General features: G+C 40.2%; 1 protein-coding gene across 1 annotated transcript in view; it reads right to left on the bottom strand.

Annotated features, from left to right (window-relative positions):
• The window catches only part of cep112 (centrosomal protein 112), a gene marked incomplete at its 5' end in the record, with an annotated part of 136,182 nt that overhangs the window by 61,089 nt on the left and 51,384 nt on the right, over positions 1–23,709 (bottom strand). Inside the window, 2 exons of the mRNA XM_080044108.1 lie at positions 226–333; positions 2,973–3,108. Of these exons, the coding sequence (XP_079900234.1) occupies positions 226–333; positions 2,973–3,108 (244 nt within the window). The remainder of the gene's footprint in view (positions 1–225; positions 334–2,972; positions 3,109–23,709) is intronic.

Genomic DNA, 23,709 nt, shown 5'->3' with positions numbered 1-23,709 from the left:
TTGCATTAGTTTTCACTTGGCGACGTTTACGATATTTATTGAGCGGAAATCCACGCTTAATCTGAAGCGTGTCCATTATCATGAGATATTAATCAGGTGGAACAGATGGGGAGGAATAACAAGACTGGTAAAACAGAAGAGATAACTATGCATCACAGGCACAGTAGCAAGAAACCTATACAAACACACTATAGACAGACAGAGGGTTACTAAGTTCATACAGACCTGCTGCTCGTATGTCTGTCGGAGTGTATCAAGTTGCTTGGAGAACTCTTTGGCCTGGTTCTCCCTGAGGGACTTGGATCTGATCAGGTCTTCCTCTACCTTCTCCATCTGGAGGCATGAAGAAGAAGAAGAAGAAGATGTTTACTAGAAGTTAGTGTGTCCCCCAAAAATATGATTAGAAATAAACCAACATTCAAATACATAACATTATATTGTGTGTTAATTAGGCTAAAATCACATAGTTGATCGCAGCGTGACTACAATACATCTAATACACAAAAGAACTTGGCAACATGGCACCATCCATGTACAACACAGTGATGTTGCTGCAACAAATTTTTCATTTTAATTTGAAATTAATGAACTGCCATCTGGAAGAAACGCATTCATAACATTACGTGTGATCTAACAGTAATGGCATAGAAATAGCAGCGCATCAATATATTAACATATTCAAAGTTATTATAATTAACATTAAATATGTAATATCAGTAGAGTACGTTAAACTTCACACATTCACTGATGCAAGCAAATGACTGCATCTCGTAGAGAAAAAGGAGGCACAGTTAGAAATGAGGAACACACACACACGCTCCTGCTTCTTTGAGGACTGTATGGAAAAAAAAGAAGGGATTTGAGAGTATTTACACCATTATCTAACTCAACTTCCTCGCAGACCTCCACTTTCATATTTCAGGTGATGATAATCAGGACAATTGGAAACGTAATTTTGATGAAACGCCTCTGTATCCGGGCTATGCCGTGTCTAACGCTCAGGAAACGCTAAATGTGTTTCGATGAATCCATTTAAACCGCTGTGGCCTCCTTTGAACTATGCACGCAACAGAGATTTGATTCTGTATGGTGCCTCTTTTTTCTTCTTCTTCTTCCCCTAACCCAAAATAGGGCAGACTCTCTCTACTTTAAGTGCAGTCTGAAAGTGGGGATGCTGGATCTAAAATGAGAGAAAGACAGGAGGGAGAGAGGGAAGAGAATGACACAGATAATCCATTTAGATACAACACCATCTGCAGACGGAGAGAGAGGGAGATGACGATGAGAGGAAAGATGGAAGGATGGAGAAAAAAAGAGAAATGAAAAAAAAAAGTACTTTGAAGTACTTCCTGCTACATTAAAGCCTTAGCAGGAAAACGTGATGGAGTGACGCACAAGCGGAGGTGAGGAGACGGAGAGAGAGAGAGAGAAACAGAATGACAGGGACTGCTGCTCTCTCTGCTGTGGCTTTGATGTGGGCTAAAGTCAGATCGGAGATCAGGATGCCAGGGGCTCGACGGGAAAAGACGGAACGAGGGATGAGATGGGAGGATGAGAACAGCAGAGGGAGGAGGAAACATACAGCAATACAGACGAGCATTAGGGAAGGATAACTTCTTCTCACCATGGTAACAAACAACAACACGTGTAGCCTTGTACTCAGGAAAGACTAAAGCCCTAAGACTAAGAGAGCACACCAAAAGCTCAGCCTCGTATGCATGCTCACTAGTATGTGTAGGCTGATTTTAGCTATTTAGATTATATAAAGAAATATATGCTGAACTATAGTCCTTTAGTTTTATCTCTACAAGCTTCTACAACATCAAGTGTTTGTCCACTTGAACGACAAAGGGGACATCTCAGTTTTTGGATGCCTTCTGTGCTTTCTTTAGGATTCAGGTGGAAGCAGCACAAGTTGATTTCCAAATCATCGTCTGTGTGCCTATAAACATCCGTGCACAGACTTGAATCCCACGCAAACTGCCTTATCTTATGCCCCCGCCACACTGATTAGCCAAAGGAACTCACTAATCAGGGACCAAAACTTGCTAATCTCCTAAACATGCTGACCTCTAAAACAGTCAGGACCACACTCATCGCTTCCTCGTCGATAAAGCACACACACACACACACACGCAGTATAACCAAAAATGCTCGACAAAAAGCCCCTATGGCCTAACTGACTCATAAAACAGCAGTGTGGGTATCGATTGGAGAACTCTCCCCAATCAGTAGCAGCCCACGCTGTGTAGAGTGCTGATTGCGGGGCTGGCCTCACGTACTAATTAGTCTGGCTGCCTAATACGCGTGACCTGTTCTCCACAGAAAACTAACCATCCCACGTCACGCCCACTAGAAGGTGAAAAAGTGTGAAAGCATAGGAACGAAGACTCCTGCTTAATGAGAAGGATTATAATTCATTTCATTCATTTGGAATGACTGACTGACTGACTGACTGACTGACTGACTGACTGACTGACTGACTGAGAATGGCCTCAGGATGATAATGCTTTTAGTACTTCTCACTTATAGATTTTTCAGTATAGGAGCAGTTGAAGGAGAGTGAGAGACTTAGAGAGAAAGACACAAACAGAATTTCAAGTGCAGCCAGCGTGGCGCCCTGTTGCATCTGTGGTCAGGCTGTGTCTCTGCAACAATGAAATGTGTGTATGTGTGTGTGTGTCTGCATTGTCTTGGTAACTGCCTTTCAAACAGCTCACTGCCTTTTTGGCAAAGTAAACGAGAGAGGGTAAGGGTAAAAGTGCACACAAGTGTGTCTGTGTAAACACACGCAAGAGGAAACAAAAAATGTACTAATGTGCTGCACATGCATGAACATTAGAGCCTGAATGTATGTACAGTATTCAAGCATATAATAGTATACAGGTGTGCATGTACACCGCCTTTTGTTATGCACATACGTGTGTGTGTGTGTGTGTTTGTGTGTGTGTGTGTGTGTGTTTGTGTCAGACCTGGAGTTTCATGTCGGTATAGGTCTTCTCAGAGCTGAGCTCCACCTGCTTCTTGAACTGCTCCAGTGCCATATCTGCCTGCTGGATCTGCTGCCTCTGGCTCTCCCTGGCTCTGTCCAGCTGGCTCTCCATCTCCCTTCAAACCAAACACACACACACACACACACACACACACACACACACACACACACACACACACACACACACACACACACACACACACACATACTCGTTTAACCTACACCGTGGGGTCAGTGGACAAAACGGTGTCTCCTGGGGACCACCCTTTCTAAAGGAGATACAGACATGGTTTCAAGTCCCAATTTTTTTATTTTATTTTAGATTTCCATTTATGACTTGAAATTTTAATTTTTCTAATTTCTAATTTTTCAATCATTTCATAAGAAATTTACCATCACGATGGGGACCTGAGGGTTGGTGCCGGGCTGTAGCGTGTTACTCAGCAGTAACTGGTTACATTAGGACTTTAAATAAAATACAAATATAAATAGATTAGAATGGGCTCAGTATTTGGGATGTGTGGAAATATATATTCGCATTTAAATTGTTGAGGAGACATTTCCTTCACCAGGAAGCTGCCTCCACATATTCTGGATGAGCAACAAGCAGAATAGAATATATCTAATATATAGATGTATTTTAACGTGGTCTAATGTTTATATTTAAAAAAACTAAAAAAAACGTCATAAATATTATGGAGAACAACAAGGATGAAAAAAACACTGGAGCTGCTTAAAATCAAACAGTTGCAACAGATGAGATGCAAACTAGCTTTAGCAGCTCAGCACAGCCACCCACTCCAGGACAGAGCACCAGCTGGGCCTCCACACATCAACAGTCCATTAGCCCGACCTGAATTTCAACTAATATAGTGGGAAAATTTAGATTTTGCAAGATGACATTTTTCTGAGCCATTCATTGAGGAAATAATGTAATTTGCTGTGAGAAAGGAACATGATTTGGAATTAGAGGTTACAAAAACAACCTTTGCTTACTTTGTTAAATTTTGTAGTACAGTGTGAACAGCTACTATTAGTAGTTCACACGCAACTAAACTATCCAGTATAAAACACCATAGGCTGAGTTATAGACTTAGTTATACAAACCAGCTATCCAAATGTTTAATGAAAAGTCTGTCACACATTTGTTTTTGCCTGCATGAAAATATTTAATATAAAAATGGTCAGTTTAACAAGCTTTTTAAAACTTTTTTTTTGTTTATGTATAAAATAAATTAAATAAAATAAAGTGCAAAGTTGGGATACAACTGCCGTTACAAAAAAAAAAAAAAAGATTGCATACAATTGCTACAATTCACACAGGCTCACCGGCTTACAGCAGTTCAATTTCTTGTTAACACATAACTAATCACAGTCAATCACATGGCAGCAACTCAATGCATTTAGGCATGTAGACCCGGACAGGACAACTCTTTTAAGTCTATACCCAGGGGCAGGGCTGTACAGTGCGACAGTTTTGATCGCATTTGCTACTGAAATTGATCACGTGCGATGATGAATACAAGTCCACTAGCACTAGTGCGACAGCTTGCTAATGAGCAGATGATGTCTGTCTGAGACACAGAGGAGTGCTGCACAACACTGCTTACAGGGCTCTACATTAACACTCTCCAAATTCGGGTAAATGTAGACTTAGGCAAGTAAGTTATTGAGTCCACCCTCCACTTTGGCTGGTGAAAGATGTGTGCTCGGGACCTGTGCTTTTGCGGCGATTAATACACTTCACCAACGGTAATTACCGGAAGGAGACGGCACACAGTTAAGTTAGCGCGTGTGCAAACAGAACATTTCCTGTGCGCCTTCACATTAAAAGCCTGTTACTAGCCAAACGTGAGTTGACTTTTATTTTGAAGCCGGTAAGAACAAGAAGTTAGCGCTTCACAGCCCTGCAGTGTGCTAACAGTAGTCTTTTTAAACAACGTTTGAAATAACTGATAAGCCACTGAAGAACTACTCCCAACACATTCACAAAAACCTATTTAACTTATTCCAAATTTTACCAATATGTATAGGCCTATTTATTTATTTAATAGGCTATGTTTAATGTTTTAAAGTTTGGTTTTAATTAACAGAAGGACATTTAACAAAAAAAAAATATTATTATGAATATAATAATGATATGTATATATACAGAAAATATATAGATATTAATTTTATGGGGAGAAATAATTCTGAATCAGCAAAAAATTACAATTGGCAGGTTAGATTTTTTTGTCTAAATTGCAATCAGTGCACCCCTATTAATTTTTCTACAATTATTACTGCACACACTAGGATATGATATTAATTGAGAATTTCAAATGAGACCAAGATGACAGGCTAAAAGGTAATTAGAGCGAAATGCATGGGTTAAGGTTATGCAAGTTTTCGATCATACTTTGTGTGCTACTGAATTTATTTTTGTACTACTGATTTTTTTGCTTGCTAGCACCAGTGCTACCACCTAAAACAATAAGCGTACAGCCCTGCCCAGGGGGCAAAGTGATTTTATGGACATGGAGCGTTGTAAAAGGTTGTTCACCAAAAATGACATCTAGGACCTTCCACGATCACAACCTAGTTGGACAACCTTGTCAACAAGCTGCTGGAAAGCTACAGCGGGCCGACATAGCAAATCAGAACCACTGTTTAAGAGAATGGGGGTGAATGGGGATGGGCTAATGGGGAATTTTTTTAACTTATAGAACATTATGAAACTTTGCCAGTTGATTACTGACATTAAAACAAAAACTTTTTGTATTACAGTATTTTCCAAAATGTTTAAATAAATATGAAAAATCATCAATATCTTACTAATGATGCGTAAATTTGCATATCTGCAAAGCCCCAAAATCTAGATGTTGGAAGAAAACAAAGTCAATTTGTTTTTAAATTTTGAAAACAAAACAAGTGTCCAACTGCCTGAAGCCTTTCCTAATCACAGTTCAAATTTGATCAATAACCCATAGAAAAAACATTTTTTACACAGTTACATTTCATGTGTCATGGACCAAAAGTGTCCTTTTGGAGTCTCCAGCTGGTATTTTAGGAAACGGCTAGACATTCCCTTTTAACCTGCAATTTTCATTTTATTTGCTTCTTTTATTAAATCCAGTTTTCATGTTTTTATTTTTTATTTTTATTTACTTCTTTTAATCGCTTTTAAATGTTTTATAATGTGTTTTATGTATTCTAATCTTGCCCCTGTAAAGCACTTTGAGTGGCCTTGTGTCTGAATTGTGCTATATAAATAAACTTGCCTTGCCTTGCCTTGCCTTGCCTTGCCTTGCCTTGCCTTGCCTTGCCTTGCCTTGCCTTGCCTTGCCTTGCCTTGCCTTGCTTTGCCTTGGAAAAAACAGTGTAAAAAATTCATTTTCTATGAGTTATTGATCAAATTTGAACTGTGATTAGAAAAAGCTTCAGGCAGTTGGACACTTGTTTTGTTTTCAAAATTTAAAAACAAATTGACTCTGCTTTTGTCCAACATCTAGATTTTGGGGCTTTGCAGATATGCAAATTTACGCATCATTAGTAAGATATTGATGATTTTTCATATTTATTCAAACTTTTTGTCGGCCCCCTTTAGCTTTCCAGCAGCTTGTTGACCAGGTTGTCCGCCCAGGTTGGGATCCTGGAAGGTCCTGGATATAATTTCTGGTGAACAACCTTTTACAACGCTCCATGTCTGTTTTTCAAAAAAAGGGGTTTTGCCCCCTAGGTACTAAACCTTTTAAACAACAGAATAAGGAAGAAATGAGTGACTTTGAACATGGCATGTTGGAAAGGCAACAGTAACTCAAATAACCACTCGTTACAACCAGGGTATGCAGAATACCATCTCTGAACGCAAAACATCCAACTTTGAAGCAGATGGGCTACAGCAGCAGAAGACCCCACCGGGTGCCACTCCTGTCAGCTAAAAACAGGAAAATGAGGCTACAATTCACACAGGCTTTCCAAATTGGACAGTAGAAGATTGGAAAAATCTTGCCTTAAAACAACTTGCAGTTAAAATGTACTTGTAGCCCGCCGCTTCCAAGTGTATATACGGTTTTTCACGTAGTACTTCACAGCTTCCCAGGTCCTACCTTTAAGTGCCTCTGGAAATGCATGGATACATTCAAGACACTGTGCTTTACCAGGAACCTTGCCAGTCTTAATGCAGAAAAATCAGCTTCTGTTCAACAGCTGGTACTTCTTCCTTGCTCCACATCTTCCTCTTCCTGCTTGATGCATCTATAACAAATAATTAAAAATGTTTAAACAAACATGGAGAGGAGGAGAGGGTGACACAACGATTTAAGAGGCTTTTACTCGAAGATGAATATAGAGATGGTTACGACCCATTTGAAGACAGGTAAGAATATATGTATGAATGGTAAAATATCAAAGCTTTGTGTGTCGTGCACGTTTGTCAATTCTATATTAACAGGACTTATTTCTCAGTTTGGACTTTGATCACAATTGAAAAGTGTGACAAAGTGCCTTTTACTTTATTATTATTATAACTATTGCTATTTAATGGCAAAATATGTTTATTCTGTGTTTCCTTGTGCAAGGGTTTCTTGTGTAAAAGTAAACTATTTACAAATAACTTAGAATGGATTTTTGCATCAACTTTTATCACATTTGAGAGTGTTTCCTTTTTTATTACAATTATTATAATAATAATAATAATAATAATAATAATAATAATAATAAGGGTCCCTTGTTACTGTGTAAAAGGAATTGAAAGAAACATTGTTGTTCAGCTTCTCCCCTCCCCACACACACCTGAAAGGTGTAACCAGTTTATAATAATAAAAATAATAATAATTCCTTTTTGTTCACAGACAGGACTCAGAGCTGCTTGTGTCCACTGTGGTGGAGATGGTCGCCAACCACAGGTACCTTAGTGTGCAACTCGACAGTGAGCTGGACTGGAAAAGCCACATAGAGGCGGTGTACAAGAAGGGACAAAGTCGACTCTTTTTCTTGAGGAGACTAAGGTCATTCAACATCTGCCAACCCCTACTGTGCACTGTCTACCACTCAGTGGTAGACAGTGCACACTCGCTGTGGCATGTTGGGGAGAAGGTGCTCGCACAGCGGACAAAAACAGGCTGGACAAGCTGATCAAGAAGGCAAGCTCAGTGGTCGCGGCTGAGCAGCTCAAGGTCGAGCAGGTGGCAGAGGCCAGAATCCTCAACAAACTGCATACAATAATGACCAACCCCACTCACCCACTCCACGCCCTGAAGGTGATCAAGAACAGCACCTTCAGTCACAGACTAATTGCACCAATGTGCAAAACGGAGCGCTACAGGAAGTCCTGTATACCAGCTGCCATACGGTTTTATAATGCACAACAATAACTTTGCACTTTCTTTGTAGTATTTATTATTGTATTTAATCTTTTTTTTTTTGGTATTTTAGCTATATGAGGGAATGTGTGTTTGTTATGTCTGTCCATACACTGCTGTGACACTGTCATTTCCTTTAAAGGATTATTAAAGAATCTATCTATCTATCTCTATCATGAATCATTATATGTGTCTAATTTTCTCATGTTTTGAGACAGTAGAGTTAGAGACAAATTCTTCCAAAAAGCAGCTGGACCAAATGTCCTATCATTCATGTATTGTGCAATTCCCTAAATTTTTCGAGAGAATAATACTATTTAATAAAGGTTCTTCTTTCAAATACATTTCCAGGTTTTTCAATAATCGAAATATATTCTTTTGGCATTTAAGCCAATGTTTCTCGACACAGTGGTCTAGGACATAAGTAGACCTCAGAAAACAGGTAAGTGGTGAAATACCTTTGCTCAGCTGTGATGAGGTTCCAGACTCATCGTCCCCCTCTGTGCGTGTCCTCTGTGTGAGTTTCCTCTTCTTCACATGTCTTGACGCTCCTTGAAAACAAAGAGATACAATGGTAGAAAGGTTCACTTAAAGCACTATATCAAATACATTTTCATTCAAGTTTTTTCTCCTGGTATGATAAGGATATTGATTTGTGTATCTTGTATTGAATAAGAATGTGTCATTTTATATAAAAACATAATAAAATTACAGAAACTGTCCCTGGAGCAGACATTGAAGAAAGCCTAGTTAAATAGACAAATTAAAGCAGAGCTTAGAAAACAATGAATGACAGTAAAAGTACTCTGATATTGGAAGAAGATTATAATTAATAATTGTGTTTTAAAGCAGCTAAGAGTAACTTTTAAATATCTTTTAAACAGCCTCATGTTTCCTCTGATAATCATAAATTACCTTTGACAGCAAACGAGACCATCAGTACAAAGAAATAAGTATTTATATCGTTTTTATTACTGCGTTTGGTCTGGTCGCACACCCAGTCCGATTTCCGGTTTGCGCGTGCAGGCTATATGGTCACATTTTCGTTTTGGTTGCAGATTTCAGTGTATCACAGCAACGCGATTTGAGAAGCCTATCCCTCCAGGTGAGGGAAGGGGAGCGGGAGCCTTGTTTGAGACAGTTGTTTGTCGTCATAATGACTGCTACGGGGCTGAACCATCAAAGAAAAAAAAAGAGAATGCAATGAAGAAAAGCTAAAAGGGAGAGGGATATACGGGCGGGAAGGCGTTGCCAAGCAATGTGTATACAATTTCACGGGAGCAAACTAGACTGCAGTGTTTACTGAATGAGCGGTACTAAAACAAAGTTTACTTTGCTTCACCATCATCAGATGACGATTATTCATCTGAAATAGTCCTTATTTACAACAACATAAACACATTACCTCATCGTGATCCATACTAACTGCCGTCTCTCGTTCATTCGCTTTCTGTGAGGACACGTAATCTTTCAGCTCTGTGCGAGTGGTTAGTGAACCTGCATCAACTCATTGCAATCAGGTGTGTGTAGCACTGACTGGCATTAGTTGATGCAGTGTCACTAACCACTCCCACGGAGCCGATAAGTGTCCGTGCCCTCACACTTTCAACACACGGACATGCAATATAATGTGTCCTAATCATTTGACACTTGCACGCGCTACAAAACAGCTTTACGACAGCGGGCGTCGTAAAAATACTACCGCTTTTGTCCAACGGGGCCGCCAACCGACAAAGTTACTCGTAGCCACTTTAACTGGATTGTTACACCCTCTGGAACAGGTAAGTGGTGAAATACCTTTGCTCGGCTGTGATGAGGTTCCAGACTCATCGTCCCCCTCTGTGCGTGTCCTCTGTGTGAGTTTCCTCTTCTTCACATGTCTTGACGCTCCTTGAAAACAAAGAGATACAATGGTAGAAAGGTTCACTTAAAGCACTATATCAAATACATTTTCATTCAAGTTTTTTCTCCTGGTATGATAAGGATATTGATTTGTGTATCTTGCATTGAATAAGAATGTGTCATTTTATACAAAAACATAATAAAATTACAGAAACTGTCCCTGGAGCAGACATTGAAGAAAGCCTAGTTAAATAGACAAATTAAAGCAGAGCTTAGAAAACAATGAATGACAGTAAAAGTACTCTGATATTGGAAGAAGATTATAATTAATAATTATGAATTGTGTATTAACTGGATTGTTACACCCTCTGGAACAGGTAAGTGGTGAAATACCTTTGCTCGGCTGTAATGAGGTTGAAGACTCATCGTCCTCCTCCTCCTCAGGGTTGTAACCTATGGATGAAAAATTACATAACAAAAACAAATATATAAAATAATACATGTAGAAATATGGAATTCAACTTTTTCAAGACTAAAACATATTTTAAGTTATGTAATTTTTGGTCCTTAATAGATACCCCACCCAAGGGCCCCAAAACTGACACAAATTAGACCCCCATTAGATAAAAGCTTTAGATGTTTAACATACATGAAGTTTATAAAACACATGACAATAGTTGTGTAGTAGTGTGTTATGGTGTAAACAAGTGAAATCAAATTATTCCCTTTCATGCTGGGAACACCCAGGAAGCCCTGTGAGTGCCCAGACCCCACCTCCAGAACCACTGGTTCAGTGAATGTACCTGATGAGTTAGAGGATAGACTCAACATCTCCTCTTCTCCAGATAGAGAGCTGTCTTCAGGTACTTCCTCTAAATAAACAGCAAAAAATGTTGTCAACAAGCATAACAATCCATCACAAATTAAAATGATAAAAATAGTGTGTGCAAGGTGAGGTTATACCAATTGGTTCAATGTTGATCTCGTCCAATGTCATCCCTTTAAAATGTGATAGCTCTCCTCTCCCACAGGCCATCAGCAGCTTTGCAACTTTGGCAACTTTTAATGTCCCTTCAGGGAGCCGATAATATTGTCTATGGACCTTGATGTTGATGTGACCCATAAAACCAGTGAGGCAGTCCTCATTGTCTTTCAAGTTCAAAACTTGTGACATTGTTGCCATTTGTTTCCTTAATCTTGTCGATGTCAATGTTTGCGGGTCCTTCGCTCCGCATTCACATGCGATAGCGCGGATGGCATCAGGTCCTTTGAGGTGACTTTCTGCCTCAGGTCTACCAAACAAATAAACATTCTCATCCGGCACATCACATCGTCGTCGGTAATTCACCAGCATCTGTATGGAGGACACCATGTCTGGGCTGAGTAAGACAGGGACCTTTTTGTCCCGCTTACCTTTGATTTCCACACACTCAAAGTATTTGCAGAGCTTCTTTTCCACGTCGGTCAAGGCAAGGTCAAGATCTGGATTACTGGCAAAGGTGTTTCTCAACATGAAGTCATTCAGGGACATCTTTGAAACTTCTCCCTCTCTCCTACGATTGAAGACGATGACTTCACAGAGCGTTAGTCTAGCAAGACTTAACCAGTTCCTCTGATTTGGTGCAGTTTCAAGATTGAGTCGATACTTGGGCCTTTTTGCATCGATATGGTTGTGCAGTCTCACAACATCTTCACAGTATTCTGAACGGGAAGAGGACTCAGAAGTAGTTTGAAAGGTTGTGTCAAGCCTGTTAAATGCAGACAATCTCCGTCTGCATTTTTTCAAGCGTAGAACCGAGTTCTTAGTTGAAGTGTAGTTTTTTCTTTCTTCCTCCGAAACGTCCGTTTCTGATGATGATGTGCGAGGCACATACTCATCCTCACTGCTTGTGATTGATTGATCTTCAGAGATCCTAAGCATTTTTTTTGTAAGCTAGAAGAGAAAATCAGATGGGACTCAATTACGTTTAAATTAAGAATATTTCCCACTTAATTTTTCAAATTATGCCTTTCCCATCAACAATAATATACAGTGCTTTGCAAAAGTATTCATACCCCTTGAACTTTTCCACATTTTGTCACATTACAACCACATACTTACATTTATTTTATTGGGATTGTATGTGATAGACCAACACAAAGTGGCGCATAACTGAAGTGGAATGACAATTATACATGGTTTTACATTTTTTATATATAGGGGAGAGTGGGGCAAGTTGTGTATTTTGGAAGTTGTGCCACCCCTTGTTTCTCGAAAACCATAGAAGAAATTGGAAATGTGACCACATATTTAAGAAGAGCCATCCATTTAACTCATCCTGTAAAGAAGGGAGAAACATGGAATAACATATGTATTTATAAAAGCACATTTATGACAGTGTGCACTGTACAAAGTGCTGGTCCACTTTGACAAATGAGGCCCCAGATATCACGTGGTATTTATCAAATGGTCGTATCTCGGCAGATCAGCAAGATTTGATAAATGCGACGACTGAAAAAAAAAAAAAGTAATTTGAAATCACGCCCCTATATTTTCTCAGTTTAGAGGCCTCGCCGAGAGGTTTGAAGACATGGATATGCGCATTACGTTAAAAGAAGAGGAACTTCTCTGAAGTATAAATTGACAGCATAACAGCGAAAGTAGAAAAAAAAAAATAATTTCGGAACATTAAAACAAAGAACGTCAGAAGGCAGCAGTGTGGAAGGAAATAACTGCTGCGGTCAACAGCGATGTCCAGCTGAGTTTGGTGTATTTTAGGTTTACATCAGTGTTATCGCTCATATGATATGAAGTAGCATATACAATTTTATGTCACAATTTCTTTACATAGGCTAGGTGAAGAAAAAGTGGTCCGACTTAAAAATCACCACTAAAAAAAGTGTGTTGCTGCTCTGAAATGCAACACCAACTGGAGGTGCAGGCATAAGTGGTGGAGGAGAAACAGACGTACCAACTGTCCGATAAGGGAAAATATTAAACCTTTAAAGGCCCTGGCAACCCTCACAAATAAATAAATGACATTGATGTTGGGTTTCTCAATAAGCTGTTTACAATTATCTGATAAAAAATAGATTTTCATAAATATTATGAAATGTAGTCTTTTTTGCTGTCGAGAACATTTTGCAGGGCGGTGTGGGCGTGGCCAATAACGTTCTGTAAGGGAACGTTCTCTCAGTCACGGTGCTGAGCAGGTTAAGCCCAGTTCAGACCAAAGATTCACCACACAACGAGACGCAAACTTGAAAATGCTGCACATGCTCACAACGAGCCTGACTGGCAGTTCACACTGCTGCACCGGGCTGCACGGTAGCTGGTTTCCTTAGCAACGGTGAATGCTCTGGAACAGCTGAGCGCAGCAGCTCAACATCACTTGCAGAAAGTAGCCTAACTTATTATTATTAGGCCTATATAGGTTTGCAATTAGTTATAGGCAATTTTTTTCCCACCACAACCTATTTAATTGAAACAGGTGTCAGTGTCACAATGAAAATATATAAAAATATCTCTGTCTCATATTTATTGTTATCTCTTATTATTAGTTTATTTCCAATTTAGGCATTTCATCTATTTTAGGCATATGCATTTTTAAAATCAAATTTTTTCTGAGGATAGGAGTGGGAATAGAGAGAGAAAAAAAATTATGTTGAGTTGGATTATGTTGTTGCGCGGCACAAGAGAGATTGTATAGATTTGTTTTTTAGAACGTGTGACGTGCCAAGCAAAAGATGTAAGCCAAAGTTCGAATCAGAAATTTTCTAATGGCCGTCTCAATGCATTTTATAACGGAGATCCTTCCTGTGACGTCCCAAGCCTTAGCTCTAAGGCAACATTCGAATCAGGATTATTCAAATGGTCGACCAACTGACATGACAGTATGTTTGCGGGGGGCTAACAGATATTCCTAAAACCTTTCATATACATATTAGCACTGATTTTACCCCCCAAATAACATAGTTACAAGGATTTAGTGGATTTGGGTTGCCAGGGCCTTTAATAACGCCGGTCTTGTTTTTTTTTTCCAATGAAAGAAATACACGTCTAAAAATAACATTTTGTGTTTTACTGTATGACAGATGTGCTTGGCACGAGTGGTCAGCCGTCAGTGGCACAAACCGGTCCGTATTAACCTCCACAGGGCCAGGCAACCACCAGCTGTGAGAGCGCCCATGGTCCAGTTCCACCAGCGTGACCGTGGACCATTACTGCCGAGGTCCCGGGTCAGAAAAACAAGCCGAAAGGTGCCAGTTAATGGTGGAAATAAATCGCTCGCTTTAGCGATCAATGACACATTAAAATAGAAACTAAAATCTCAAAAGTGCGTCAAATAAATAAAATGTAAGGCTAAATGTTGTGCATTGTCTTTTTATAATAAAGAGCAGCGTACTACTCTACATATTTAAAACTAAACATGTTAGAAGCGATGAATGAATGCAGCTCCCGTGCTGCAGAGCCCCCCCAGCTGCTCCAAGACGGAGATAACTGCCCTTACGCAGTCCCATGCAGCGCTCCTAAGTGGCCGGTGTGTGCACTATTGAATCAGCGTCTTACTGTGTTGCACACCATAAGCTGCCCATTTTTAAGTGATTAATATGTTTATTTCGGTCTGAACAAAAAATCCCAATAAAATAAATGTACGTGTGGTTGTTACGTGACAAAATGTGGAACGTTTACGGGGTATGGATACTTTTGCAAGGCACTGTAGTTCTTATTTTTGTCATCACAACTGATTTCAAGATACACACAGGTGTGTCTGTAAACTTACAAAGACACTCTCTGTTCTGCTCAGTGGAGGGACATCTGGGTCTGAGGGGCATTCCATTTCCTGAAAGGGCTACAGAAAAAAAAAAAAAAAACACTCTCAAATACAATTAGCAATTGCAGAATAATAAATTTTTACATTGTGTTGAACCTGCAGTGTGTAGAATTTTGGGTTTTATTTCCTAGCAGATTTTGTAGAAAGTAATTATAATATCCATAAGTACATTTAATTTAGTGCATAATAGCTGAACAAAATGTTTTGAATTATTATTTTTTCCCTTAAAAAGGGTCTCATATGTCCATATTTCTGCATATTTTGGACCAAAGCCTAGTGCCGCCATCTTGAAAGTGTCAGTTGGAATGTCATCAGGTGCATTGTTTAAAATTTAGAATTGTTCTTGTCCTTGAAGGCCACTGTAGCTTCTGTTATTATTCAAAAGGGGTGGGGTTACCCAGGGAGCATTGCATTCTAGAACTTTCTTGATGATGTCATATTACACACTGCACCTTTAAGATAGATTTAAAGCAGGGGTCTCCAACAGATTTTTTTTTTAAGTTAAAAAAATCTGACAAAGGTAAATGCACCTCTTTCCATGGTCAAAACTTTGCGAAGGGCCGCGATTTGCGGTAAATTAATGTGCACGTGTCTCAAAGGGTTCCTCTATCAGCTGGTGTGTGTGTGTGTCTGTGTTTGTGTGCGGCTCTGTGGCTCTGCATGGCCATGTGTGACTACGGCATGCAAGCGGGAGAGTAAACGAGCAGAAGCAAGCCGTCACTGAACTGGTGGCGAAAATAAATGCAGCTGAACAGAAAGAAGTGCTCTGTAAAGCTAGAACAGTTTAAGACTCCACATCACCGTGGCAACACAACCTATCTATCAGCTCAGACAGCGCAGAGAAAAGTTTGAGGAATGCATGAGAGTGATGGCCCAGGCAAGTTTCAGTAATGCCTCTTTTCCACCAAGTAGAGCGGGTCGGAGCGGTTCGGTCCGGATAGTTTGGCTTTTCATTTGCCAAGTTGGGTAGGGTACGGTTTAAGCGCACCTAACAGCTCTGAGCCGCTCCCAATCTCAGTACTCCTCCGTAGGGGTACTAGCCGCCTGAAAGCGGGCCGAAAATGTGGAGCTACACACCCCCGTCATTTGATTGGTCGAAAGAATCATTTCCGCCATGTGTAGTCATCTCGGCAAGAGTGAAGAGAGTCTTGCGTTTTGACGAAAATGTGAGCACAGCACTGTTTATTGTGTGGTGTTTTTCCTCGTCAATAAATTAATCAGTTGGTTACACTGTGTCCCACTGCTAGTCACGTAGCTGCCGCAGCCAGCACTGTTCGCTCATGAGTTGCACCGAGCCGTTTCTGTGTGTTTTCGCCATAGATAGTAGGCTAGTAAATACACGTTCACAACAACACGGGGGGAATAAAGAAGCGGCTGGTTTGACCAAGCAAAAACGAGAGACCGCTGGTTTGACCACAGTTGGTAGAAATAATCATGAAGAGAGTCTTGTGTGTTGGCGAAAATGTGAGCGCAGCACTGTTTATTGCGTGGTGTTTTTCCTCGTCATTAACTTAACCAGTTGGCTACACTGTGTCCCACTGCTACGATGTCACGTAGCTGCCGCAGCCAGCACTGTTCGCTCACTGTATATCAGTTGCACCGAGCCGTCTGTGTGCTCACAACAACACGGGGGGAATAAATAGCCTATAGAAGCGGCTGGTTTGACCAAGCAAAAACAAGAGACCGCTGGCTTGACCACAGCTGTTCCACAGCCCGATAGTTTAACCCACATTCTGGCGGCGGCTATCGCAGTCCAGCCTAAACCCCGCCCCACCAGTAAGGGTAGGGTCGGCGGTGGAAACAACACCGAGATTCTTAAAAGTGAGCTGTCCCGCTCTGAGCCGCTCTGACCCGACCCGCTCTACTCGGTGGAAACGAGGCATAAGTGTTTATAGAAGTACCACACTGTTACTGTCTTTGACCTTTGGAGAAATGTATTTAGTCATTTTAAGGAGAAAACACATTGTATTTATTAGTTCAACTATTGAGTTATTTGTAGAACAGCATGCTAGTGTAGCCATACAAGATTGATTTTCTGAATTTTCAATGCTGCTTTATTTTTATGTTTTAAATTGGGAAATACATGTTCCAAAACGACCAATAACCTCTGTATTTAAAAAGAAATTAAGCAAGTAGGCTAATAATAACCATTAATGAATTATAGGCTATCGCATCACAGTAGGCCTAATTGTCCACAATAATCTCACAACAGCCCCTATCTAAAAAGGAACTTTAAAAAGGTTTAAGCCAATTATAAACAATAACATTATTAGTCAGTTAATATCTAAGGGTTGTTCATTGTGATTTAAGAGTCATTGAGCACCATGGTAACACAGTGATTGACAGGCTGACTGCTCTTTAGCTGGACAGAAACTGCCCTTTTTTAACCCCAAACCCCTCTTTAAATACACAAACGTTTTGCCTTTACTGTTGCACAGTCACGACCCAAAAAAAGTTGGTCACGTACTGACCCCCCATAGGCCCTTTCTGAGCCAGGAAAAACCCTGGACTTACCTCTAGCTCGTCAGTCTTCTCTCCCTCCTCCTCCTCCTCCTCCTCGCCGCCTGTCTTCTCTCCATCCTCTAGCTTGGTCTTCTCTCCCTCTAGCTCGGTCTTCTCTCCCTCCTCTAGCTCTTCAGTCTGATCCTCTTTTTTCTCATGTTGGGTCTGGCCCTGCAAAGGAGGTCAGCACAGTAAGGAGAAACTTCTTAACAAAGCCACCACAAAGGTTAGTCTGGAGGCAGGGCTCCAGACTAACCTTTTCTATTAGGAGCATTTTTTTCCCAACACATTTAGGGGGGCAAGCAGAAATTTTAGTGGCACACCTTAAAGGCCTTCTTCACCGGTTTGAATATGAAGGTGTATTGAATTCTGAGATCCTATGTAGTATAAATGTGAAAAAAAAATTAAATCGGTTCATCCTAGCCTGAGAAAAGGCAGAAAGAGTGTTTTTTTTTAACCCTATATTTCTCTTTCTCGTGACATCACAGAAAGAGAAATATAGGGTTAAAAAAAAACGTACTTTGTAAATATTACTGTGATGTCACAGTAAAAGATATCACAGTAATATTTACAAAGTAAGTTTTTTTTTATACTACATAGGATCTCAGAATTCAATACACCTTCATATTCAAACCGGTGAAGTAGGCCTTTAAAAAAAAATATATATATATATATATATATATATATATATATATATATATATATATATATATATATATATATATTCACATTTTTCCCAATTTTACTAATTAGGCCCACTAATATTGTATTGCCATTTTGGGCCACACTGACAAATGATATAGTTCTTTGTCTTTTTGATAATAACACCTAATTGCCATGTGAAATCCTTCAGACATTTCTTTAGGAAAGGAACCCATTTTCACCACAGCCCCTTCTACATCTGAGCCCTCTGATTATTATCTCTGCTGAATCCTCTGTAAGCAAAATAGTTACAGGACCAAAATAAAATAGTAGTAGCTAGATGACAACATCAACTAGAAAATGCTGACAATTCTGAAAGAGGCACAATTAATAGAAAATGTTGACCAAGTAATTTACAAATTAACTAGGCCTATTTACATACACAAACTCACTTTCCAAACTTTTTGGGTTGCCATTTAACCACAATGTTAGCTTTTTTTATGGATATGCAGTGGCTTATTGAATATGGACCTATAAAATAATTTTCGTGTTCACAAACGTCACCTGACACACGGTGCTGTCCGTCTGCTGCAGGTGGGAGGGGGGGCTGCTCAGACTGCCCGTGTGAGTGAGTGCTGTCAGCGGTGAGGAGCGCGGTAAAAAAAAAGTTGCAAGATGTGTCGCTGGTCTTTAACTAGCCTTAGCGCTATGGCGGAGAGTCGGCAGGTATAGCGGAAAAAGTCACCAGTTGGCAACATATTAAAGACGTGACGATAGCGGGACACAGAGGACAGTAGGTCACGTGATCCGCGCAGTTGATCGTTTCATTGATCACTCGCGGACTGTCCCTTCTCTCTCTCTCTCTCTATGAAAACAAATCTCGGCAAATTTTCCGGTCGCGCCCCTAGATTTAAAAAGTACTCGCATTGTCTCAAAATGTTACAAAATGCGAGCATTTGGTCGCAGTCTAGAGCCCTGTATCAGACAAGCTGAGGCTGTCAGCGGCAAGGAGGAGGGGAGGAGGAGGAGGAGGAGGAGGAGGAGAGACGGCATGTGCTGCTGCTCTGCTCTAGTGAACGCGGTTTAAAAAAAAAGTTGCAAGATGTGTCTCTGGTCTTTAGCAGCCTTATTGCTATGGCGGAAACGTGAAAGACATGACGACAGCTTGACACTACGATGAAAATAGATCATGTGATCCGCCCAGTTGATCATTTCACTAATAACTCGCGGACTCTCCCTTCTTTTTCTCACACACAAAACACTAATAATGGCAGTAATAATAAATGGAAACATAAGTCCGACGGTGAATGTTCCGGTCGCGCACGTGCTCAGTAGTAAAAAGTACTTGCACTGTCTCAAACAATGGTCCCAAAATGCAGTCTGGAGCCCTGAATTTAAAATGGTGAAAACACTGTAAAATATAGGGATGGGTATCGTTTGAGTTTTGACCAATTCCGGTTCCAATTCCGATTCTGACTATTGATTCCGGTTCTTAACGGTTCCCAATTCCAATAAGATAAAAGAAAGGGGTCAAATGTTTATGTAAAAAACATTTATTTATCGTTTTTTCTCTCTCAATCTTGTTCTTATAAACAGGCTACATAAAATAAATGAAACCCACAATCACAACTCCTCTCAGAGCTTTTGGAAACATAACCAATGGGAAATATTGTCTTTAAACAGGCTCTTTAATAAGTCACATTCTAGATAATCAGAAGGGGAATCTCTGATATATTCCACCTGAAATCAACATTTTCTTTTCTTCTTTCTATTATCTATATTCACGTAGCCTGCTATATTTACAAACTGAGGCAGCTCACGAGGCAGTGATCACGGTGCGTTCTGTCTGCTTTCTGCAGCAGCAGGCTGGGGGCTGCTACTGGCCGTGTGAGAGTAGCCTACTCCCGAGAGCACCAGCCGCGATACAGACGTTGCTTGTACTTTATATAGCCTAGTCTATGGGCCGGTGTAGTAAGTCGCGTTGCTGTGCCGCTGTGCACTGCTTCGGTTATGAGCCCTGCAGCTCTAGTGTGAGGAGGAAGAGCAGCGCTCGCTACTCAGCTCTCAGGCGCTCGGTTGTAATGCGACCTCGCGACCTGATATGCGAGATGCTTTTGCGGAGCTTCTTTAAAACAGTTATTCCTCTAATGACCAGTAAAAGTAGCAAGATTTATCCCTGGTCGCCTGCTTTGACCATTTAATTCGCTCAGGTTACAGCAATCTTTCTGAATAGGTCCATGACAGCAATGCTGTTGTATGCTAACCGTTAGCTCTAATCAAAACACAGACATGCCTGCAAGGTGACGTCGCATGACGTGAGTACGTCATTTTGCGCATGCGCAGGAATCGATCAAAAATAATCGAAATTTTCATATAACAATTCTAAATTTAGCACCGGTTCCGATGCCCATCCCTAGTCACTAGGCTTGACGAACGTTTGTCTTTTTACGGCCAAGCTGGTGCAACCAGCCCCTGTAGTGTACTGTATTAGCCAACAGCAGCGCGAGCCGCTAAGCTAGTTAGCATTAGCGGCATGCTTCAGTGTTCATCACAACATATCAATTAAAAACCACAGATGCATGCAACCATAATTATCTTAAATTCTTACCTGCTGCTGGTGTCGTGCTGCGCATTGCTCGTGATGAGCCCGTAATAATTTGATCCGTCTTTTAAATCTCTCTGTCGCTGCTGCCATGTTCACTGCTGCCATCACGCCATCCAGAAGACGACTATGGCTGTGGCTGTGGCTGTGGGTGGGAGATGGGGGATGGGCAGTGCGCAGTGCGCATGTGCAATACGCGCGCGAGCCGCGGTGTCCTTTGAAGCAGATGGCCCATCAATTAACACTCTGCAGAGGACCACACAATATTCACCACTTCTCAATTGTGACTCAGTGTAGTTTTAAAGGCGAGTAAAACTCCAGTAAACTGCACAGTAGAAAATTGTTAGCTCTCTCTACTTGACCAAAGTTTCACTATACAAGTGGTGGACACTAACTAAGTACTTTTACTTTAGTTTTAAGTATTTTTAACCAATTATACTAGTATTTCCATTCAATGCGACTTTTGTCATTTTAATTTTACATGTTATGCTTTTGACACTTATACTCTATTTAGTACACTTTTATATGTTTATTAACTTCATATTCTTGAGCTTTGTCACCATACTAAGAGCGCACCACTGCCCTGTTAACTGATGCCATCACGCCATCCAGATGACTCTCTCTGGCTGTGGCTCTGAGTGGGGGATGGGGGATGGGCAGTGCGCAGGTGCAATACGCGCGCGAGCCGCGGTGTCCTTTGAAGCCGATGGCCCATCAATTAACACTCTGCAGAGGACCACACAATATTCACCACTTCTCAATTGTGACTCAGTGTAGTTTTACAGGCTAGTAAAACTCCAGTAAACTGCACAGTAGAAAATTGTTAGCTCTCTCTACTTGCCCAAAGTTTCACTATACAAGTGGTGGACACTAACTAAGTACTTTTACTTTAGTTTAAGTATTTTTAACCAATTATACTAGTATTTCCATTCAATGCGACTTTTGTCATTTTAATTTGACATGTTATGCTTTTGACACTTATACTCTATTTAGTACACTTTTATATGTTTATTAACTTCATATTCTTGAGCTTTGTCACCATATTAAGAGCGCACTATGAACACCATGCATAGAGAGTAGCACATATTTAGCTTATCACTTGGTTTACATAATGGTCAGGCAACTTTTGAGAACTCTGCCTGCACCATAGCAACTCCTTAGCAACGAAACTTCTCAAGTTATACCTGCCATCAGAAACCAGCTTGGAAAGGTGTCAGGGGCAAGACACAGCCAGCCTCCAACACACAGTCAAACAATCAGAAATAATGTATTTGTTTCCATATAACACTATGTCCCACCATTTTAACTTCAGTCTTACTGGGGATGCTTTTTGAGAGCTCCATGTAGGCCGACATGTTTCTGCTCACTCAATTTAGATAATTAACCTTTAAGCTTTGAAATAAATCTTCTACTTGTTTTTCCTTCTAGACCTCTGGTTAAAAGAACACAAAAGTATTTTTCCTAACACTTTATACTTACAATCCTCTACATTTTAGAGGGAAATACTGTAGGCTACTTTCTAAACCTTTGCTCTTTATTGACATAGGCCTAAATCATCTAGATGCAGTGTAGTTAGTTTGGCTGTACTAAATATTTGATAGATTCAATAGATTGAATCTAATAAATAGTACCCTCAAGTTGTTGACTAAATCAGCCTATGTATTAATGTTTCCATTCATGGACACAAGCAAGCCCAGGCCTAGATTCAGAGAGCACCTTGGAAGCCCATTATATAAAATGAAGCTATTTGTTTTTAGTGGTAATAGTGACCAAAATGAGTCAACATCACACAGTAGTGCTGACAACCATAGGGCACATGCTTGTCAAATCCTTTATTGTAGAGATTGGGTGTTAACGGGTAAGGCATAACTATGTCAGTCTGTGTAACCTGTTGTGTCTCTGGAGGAGTCAAGCTCATAACAGGCATTTGATGTGCTGAGGACTGAGATTGAATTGGGAATCTAACTTATTTTATGAAGCATTGGCAATCGGTAAAAAAACATTCAGCCCTCTTTACTGCTTTTTCTGCCTGCTGTAGTGTTGTTTTGGCAAGATCTACACTCATTTCTGCTTGTTTCATAAATGCAGAGAAATCAGTTGTCTTTGGTGGAGAGCTATCATAATTGCGAACATGCCTTTTCCTGCATAACAGCTGACCAATCTATGAACCTGTCTAATCATTTCTTTACCTTGCCTTTTAGGTACTTTTGTTTGCCATCTCTGTAATGTTCCTGCTAATACCAGCCCAAGGGAACATGATTTACAGTCCTTTCATCCATCCAGAATTTTATGCAACATATTTAATACAATCTTTTCTAACGACCATGCACATAGAAAATTGTGAACATGACATATACATTGCCCTTATGACACTTTAAACTACAATAGCAAAGTTGTGATTATACTGTTACAAGAAAAAAGTATAAAAAATATGCATATTTGACATTATCGTCGGGTAAATGGTAATGTATAATTGCATATTATGACTTTGATCGAGAAAAAAAGCAACCGCATAGGTATTAACTGGGCTATTGTAGTGTTTTAACCCGTATTCACACCAAAGATATTAGCAGGCCTCTTCACATGCTGCTTTATTCACATACTTCCGGTAAGCCTACAACCACGCATGACCTTGGACAATCTCTCATGGAAACTTAAAACTCTTTTCGACAAAACTTGAGTCTGTGAATTTTGAGTGTGGCTGATATGGCTCTGTCCTCTGACTGCAGTGTCTCTCAGCTGTCTGTCCCTGCTTTGAACACCCTAAAAGGGAAAAAAGTCACAATGCCACACAACTACTACAAGCAAGCGATCCCATTTTTCCAATTTTTTTGTGAAATCTTGTGAAACATCTACTGTTATATTTTGCTTTACCTTACTGAATCTATTGGTCTATTCCTGTCTCTCCCTCTCTTTGTTGTAACAGACAACGTTACATGAGGCCTAATGTACAATATCAGGATTTAACTTACC

This window comes from Ammodytes marinus (genome assembly GCF_949987685.1).
Source record: "Ammodytes marinus genome assembly, chromosome: 16".
NCBI lineage: Eukaryota > Metazoa > Chordata > Actinopteri > Uranoscopiformes > Ammodytidae > Ammodytes > Ammodytes marinus.
The sequence above is the reverse complement of the archived record's forward strand: the minus strand, read 5'-3'. Positions and strand labels throughout refer to the sequence as shown.